This window comes from Penaeus japonicus, unplaced genomic scaffold (assembly GCF_977035675.1).
Source record: "Penaeus japonicus unplaced genomic scaffold, GWHDUDI00000001_assembly GWHDUDI00000029, whole genome shotgun sequence".
Taxonomy (NCBI): Eukaryota; Metazoa; Arthropoda; class Malacostraca; order Decapoda; family Penaeidae; genus Penaeus; species Penaeus japonicus.
In genome coordinates this window covers 28,652,609-28,657,608 of record NW_028234431.1, presented here as the reverse complement: position 1 = coordinate 28,657,608, position 5,000 = coordinate 28,652,609, and the positions used below count along the sequence as shown (strand labels likewise).

The following is a 5,000-nucleotide window of genomic DNA, read 5'->3' as shown; positions in this document are numbered from 1 at the left end:
ATATATACTATTCGTGTAGATCCACGTCAGGTATCATCATAAAAGCGACATCTATTTATAGTATGATTAATAAGTAAATTCTCTTCCTTCGAGATCTGCGGTTGTTATACAGATAACAAAAATAACATTAATTTCATATCCATTTTATAGGAGGCGTGATCTTCTCATCTCCATTGATAACTATTATTCCACCAATCAACGGTCGGATTCTTCTTTAGATGTATAAGAATCATTATGATAATAGAATTAACATAATATATATTGAACATTAGTAATAACGGATAGACGAATTGTTTTTTTTTCTGATAAAACATACTAATCATCACAGCCTAAACATTATAATGAATATCTGACATGAAAAAAGCATAATAAACATAACAATAATAATAAAAATAATGAAAAAATGCTAATAATGATAACAATGATAACGAGGATAATAATAATGATAATAATAATAATGATGATAATAATAATGACAATAAAATGATGATAATAATAATAATAATAATGATAATAATAACAAAATAAACCTAATACCATACATCAAACACCAATAAAAAGGGCATCCGCTCATCCCACGGGGTCAGCGGATAAACTTGAGAGCCAAAGGACCACACACCACACCTGCACAGACACAAACACCTGCGGAAACATGACGCAACGCGACAAGATCATCCGGTCAGCTCCGGCGTCCGTGACGGATTTGTTACGTGTGTGACGCGTAATCTGAACACGTGTCCGCTTCGTTCGGATGTATTTTACTTTTTTTTATGGATGTTGTCGATAAATGGATGTTCGCATGGTTGAATCTATGCGTCAGAAATGTTAGAATAGTGTGTATGTATATGTGTAAATGTATTTCTGTTTATATCTATCTAGCCATCTCTATCTATCTATATACATGTGTCTGTGTGTGTGTGTGTGTGTGTGTATGTGTGTGTGTGTGTGCGCGCGCACATACAACACACACATATATATAAAGAATTTGTATATTTATTTTTAGCTCGTGTTTTCTGTTTGGTGATATTTCTATTTGAATTTCCTAACCTTTTTTCGATATTTACTTTCGCCCAATTTTTTCATATCCTGGATAAAGAAAGCGAGGAAAAAAGTACCTTTTGCTCAGAAAAAAAAAAGATATCCACATTTTCTTCTGCTTTTTGAGTTTCTTTCTAGATTATTCCCCTCTTTGAAAGTCAACCTCCTGGTACTTCGGATTATTCCTTTTTTCTCAATAATTCCCAATCTCTTTATCATCTTCACTCCATCTCTTCCCTCGCGCACACCTGTCCCTCTTCCTCCTACCCTCTCCCTCCCTCCCCCACTTCCCTTCCCCCTTCCTCCTCCTCCTCCCCCCCCATCTCCTCTTTCTTTCTTTCCCTTGACTAACAATCAGATAATCCTCCTCCGAACTAACTCATTTTCGTTAAGGTCGGGGATTACCGATTAATTCCCCGGGATTAACAGAAGCAAACTTACACACACGCGTTGTTTGTCAGGATAAATTACTTTTTGCTTCGAGGGTGGTTCGTGCGCATTGGGAAGGGGGAGAAGGAGGGGAGTGAGGATCCGTGGGGGAAAGGGAATGGGGATGGGGATGGGGATGGGGATAGGGGTGGGGATGGGGATGGGGGTGGGGGGAGAAGAAGAGGGTTTTGGTAGATAGGGAGGGAGAGGGGGAAGGGGCTTGGGGAAGGGTAAGGAGAGGAGGGGATGGAGGGTAGGGAGAGGAGGGGAGGAAGGGTACCCCTCGCCTTGCCCTTGCCCTTGCCCCCCCTCTCCCCCTCCCTTCTCTTAGCTCTCGCCGTCGCTGCTTTTGCTCGAACTGACAGAAAGTCCGTGAGGAGAACTACTGTGTGAGAGAGAGAGAGAGAGAGAGAGAGAGAGAGACAGACAGACAGACAGAGAGAGAGAGAGAGAGAGAATAATAAAAAAAATAAAATAAAAAATAAAAAGAGCGGAATATGGACGTGTTTTCGATGACCGGAACCCGATTCGCTTCCCGCTCTCGACGGCGGACGATGGGTGTTTGTCTGTCTCTCTTTCTCTCGCTCTTCAGGCCACTCTCACGTTTCTTCTCGCAGCGCCGGCCGGGGGAATCGCCGCTTTTGAGGCCGATCATTGACTCGTATTTGACATCGTTCTCTCTTTTTTTTTAAACCCCTTCCCCGTGATAAGGGGTTAGGGCGGGGGAAGACGGTAGGAGGGGAGGGGAGGGGAGGGGATGGGATGGGCGGGCGGGGTGTGGAGGAGGAGGCGTTGATCACGAAATAGAAAAGGAGCAAGTGGGTAGGGAGGGTGGGGGATGTGGGGAGGGGGAAGGGGGAGAGGGGAGAGGGGAGAGAGTAGGCAAGGGGGTGTGCTGAGGGGGAAGGACGACAATCGAGAAGATGACGTGGGTTGCGAACCATTACGCTTTTGGAAGATTTTTCTCTGTCCGCCCCTGCCCCCCACCCCTTCCCCTCCTCCCACCTCTTTTCTTTTCTTAACCGTTCATTTTCTCTTTTACCATCTCCCTCTCTTTATGAGTTGGTCTAGAGCCAAGGTCTGTTCGGTTCATTAGCCGAAGGATCCTTTTTTCGGTTAAAAAAAAAAAAAAAAAAAAATCTCCGTGCTCCTCGAAATCACCGGAGTATTATTATTTTTGTATGTGTGTGTGCCTGGAAGTGGAGGGAAGCGCGGACGAAGGGAGCGACGGAAGGGAGAAAAGATGGCACCCCCCTTGTTTTTACCACCTGAGATCTAATAGTGTTTGGACGGGATGGGGGGGAGGAGGGGAGAGGACGGCAGGGGAGGAGGGCAGGGGAAGGCAGGGGAAGGCAGGGGAGGAGAGGAGAGGAGAGGAGGATGCAGAATGAGGAGAGGTCGGCAAAGGGTGTTCTTCTTACCCCCATCTCCTCTCCCCCTACCTACCTATCCCCCCTACCCCCCCTCCGTGCCGCGGAACAAGAGCAACCAGGTCGTGATGTTCACCTGTTGACTCACTGCTGATAATCCTTCAATTTGCACATATATTTTTAGTTGTTTTGCAAGTAAATATTTTGAGTCTAGGTTGACTGTTCATAATGCTCGGTGATTGTCAAAGATTATGACCGGATTACGAGAGAGAATTTAATGATGCTGTTTCTTGCAGTATTTTCCTGGATGTTTGGATGTGCATGCGCGGTTGTGTGCGCGCGAGCTGGGCGCGTTTGTATTCGCATGTGCCAGCTTGTGTGTCTGTTTGGGCGTGCGTAAGCGTGGGTATACGCAAGCTGAACCATGAACTTGCGCATGAATGTTTGTATGTATTTGCATATATGGATATAGAATTTCGAAAATGCTTGAACCGCCCTATTGCCTCTTCACCTCTTCCTTCGCCTTTCTGCATTGTCTTTTTTATTTCTCCCTTCTCCCTCCATCGCCTCCTCTCGGCTTTTGTCCTCTCCTGTTATCTTAGGCCCTCGAAACGGCTGTCTTGCTGTTATCTTTACCTAGCCGGTGTTAGTTTAACGGCGATCGGGTGTTGATGTTATCCCGACGGACAAATGGTTCGTTGTGTTGTTATTGCTTTCGTGTGGTTAGAACTTCGCGCGATCGTACGATTTGCGATCTGGCGTGATTTTCCGTGTTGGTCATTAATATGTATGAGGTTGATACGCTTTTTTTTTTGCTGTTGTGATTCTTCTGGGAGTATTTTTCATGGTTACTGATATCATAATTTACTTTCCATCAGTATCTGCATTTTCACAATTATATCCAAACTGGTGCTGGGAAGATAATCCAGAAGTATCTTATCCAGATGTGTCATCCAGAGTAATCTGAACATACTCATAATTAATTTTATTTGAACAACATCATCATTCGTTTGAACAAGCATTAAAAACAATAGCATCAATTTTCTCGACTGACCCTCTTCTTATAATGATAATATGAATACACAGTGGAATGAATTTAACTTAAAAAATCAGGGAAGCAGAAATGCAAATCAAATTATATTAAGTTATGCTCAAAGTCATTTGTTATTCTATCAACCCAACTATTATCCAGCTAATTAATCTGTTCTTCTTGTTCTCCTCAGTCTCGCGGTTGATGGGAGGATCAAACATGAACATGAACATGGGCAATGTGACGTCACTCTCCACCTGCAGTATGGCGGACAACAAAGCAATGCAGTTCCCCCTCTCACAGCGAAGAAAACGGAGGGTACTCTTCACGCAGGCGCAGGTGAGTTCTCGAAGTCATGAAGCTGGTGGGATTAATGTCAAAATACGAGGAATATTCATGACTGAAAGTTAAAAAAATAGCAAACATACATAAAAAAAACATGATCACTGTATCCTTTCATCTCACAATACCCTCACACATTTCAACAGTTATAGTCACCAGAGATACAGTCAATAACGAGTTGAAAAAAGCAAAACAAAAAACAAATGACATGATCGTTATCAACCCGTTTAAGATAACCATCACAATCAAAATCTATCGCAGCCAAAAGAGCAGGAGCGATAACCTCCCTTTGCATTGTCGCCCCCAACCAGGTATACGAGCTGGAGCGACGGTTCAAGCAGCAGAAGTACCTCAGTGCCCCTGAAATCGAGCAGCTTGCAGCCCTCATTCATCTCACACCAACTCAGGTGAGTGTTGGGGATCCTTTCCTCTTGAATTTTTGTTTTGTTTTGTTTTACTGTTTACTTTTTTACTTTCTTTCTGCGATTAGGTGATTAGACATTTAAGTTCGTGTTTTTGTTTAGTATTTTTTTTTAATCTTTTCTTTGTTTAGTGTTTTTATGTTTTTTTTTCTTCTTTTTCTTTATTGAGCATCTCGTTGGGCGATACGCGTGTATATCATTTAGAAAATTTCTCGTCTCATTATCATCTCCTGTTATTTTCGCACGTGTGAGAGAGCAAGTGCATCCATGCATTCTGTTCTACTGGTCACAGCTGAGAATTCGTTCCTTCGAAAGTATCCCCTACCGCGTCCCTCAGGGGCTCCCTCTTGAGCCTTCCCTCTCCGGACT

The 5,000-nt window shown here is 43.4% G+C and overlaps 1 protein-coding gene across 1 annotated transcript in view; it reads left to right on the top strand.

Moving 5' to 3' along the window:
- scro (scarecrow) overlaps positions 1-5,000 on the top strand; it is a 39,705-nt gene that overhangs the window by 29,274 nt on the left and 5,431 nt on the right. Inside the window, exons 2-3 of the mRNA XM_043031810.2 lie at positions 4,061-4,206; positions 4,521-4,616. Of these exons, the coding sequence (XP_042887744.1) occupies positions 4,061-4,206; positions 4,521-4,616 (242 nt within the window). The remainder of the gene's footprint in view (positions 1-4,060; positions 4,207-4,520; positions 4,617-5,000) is intronic.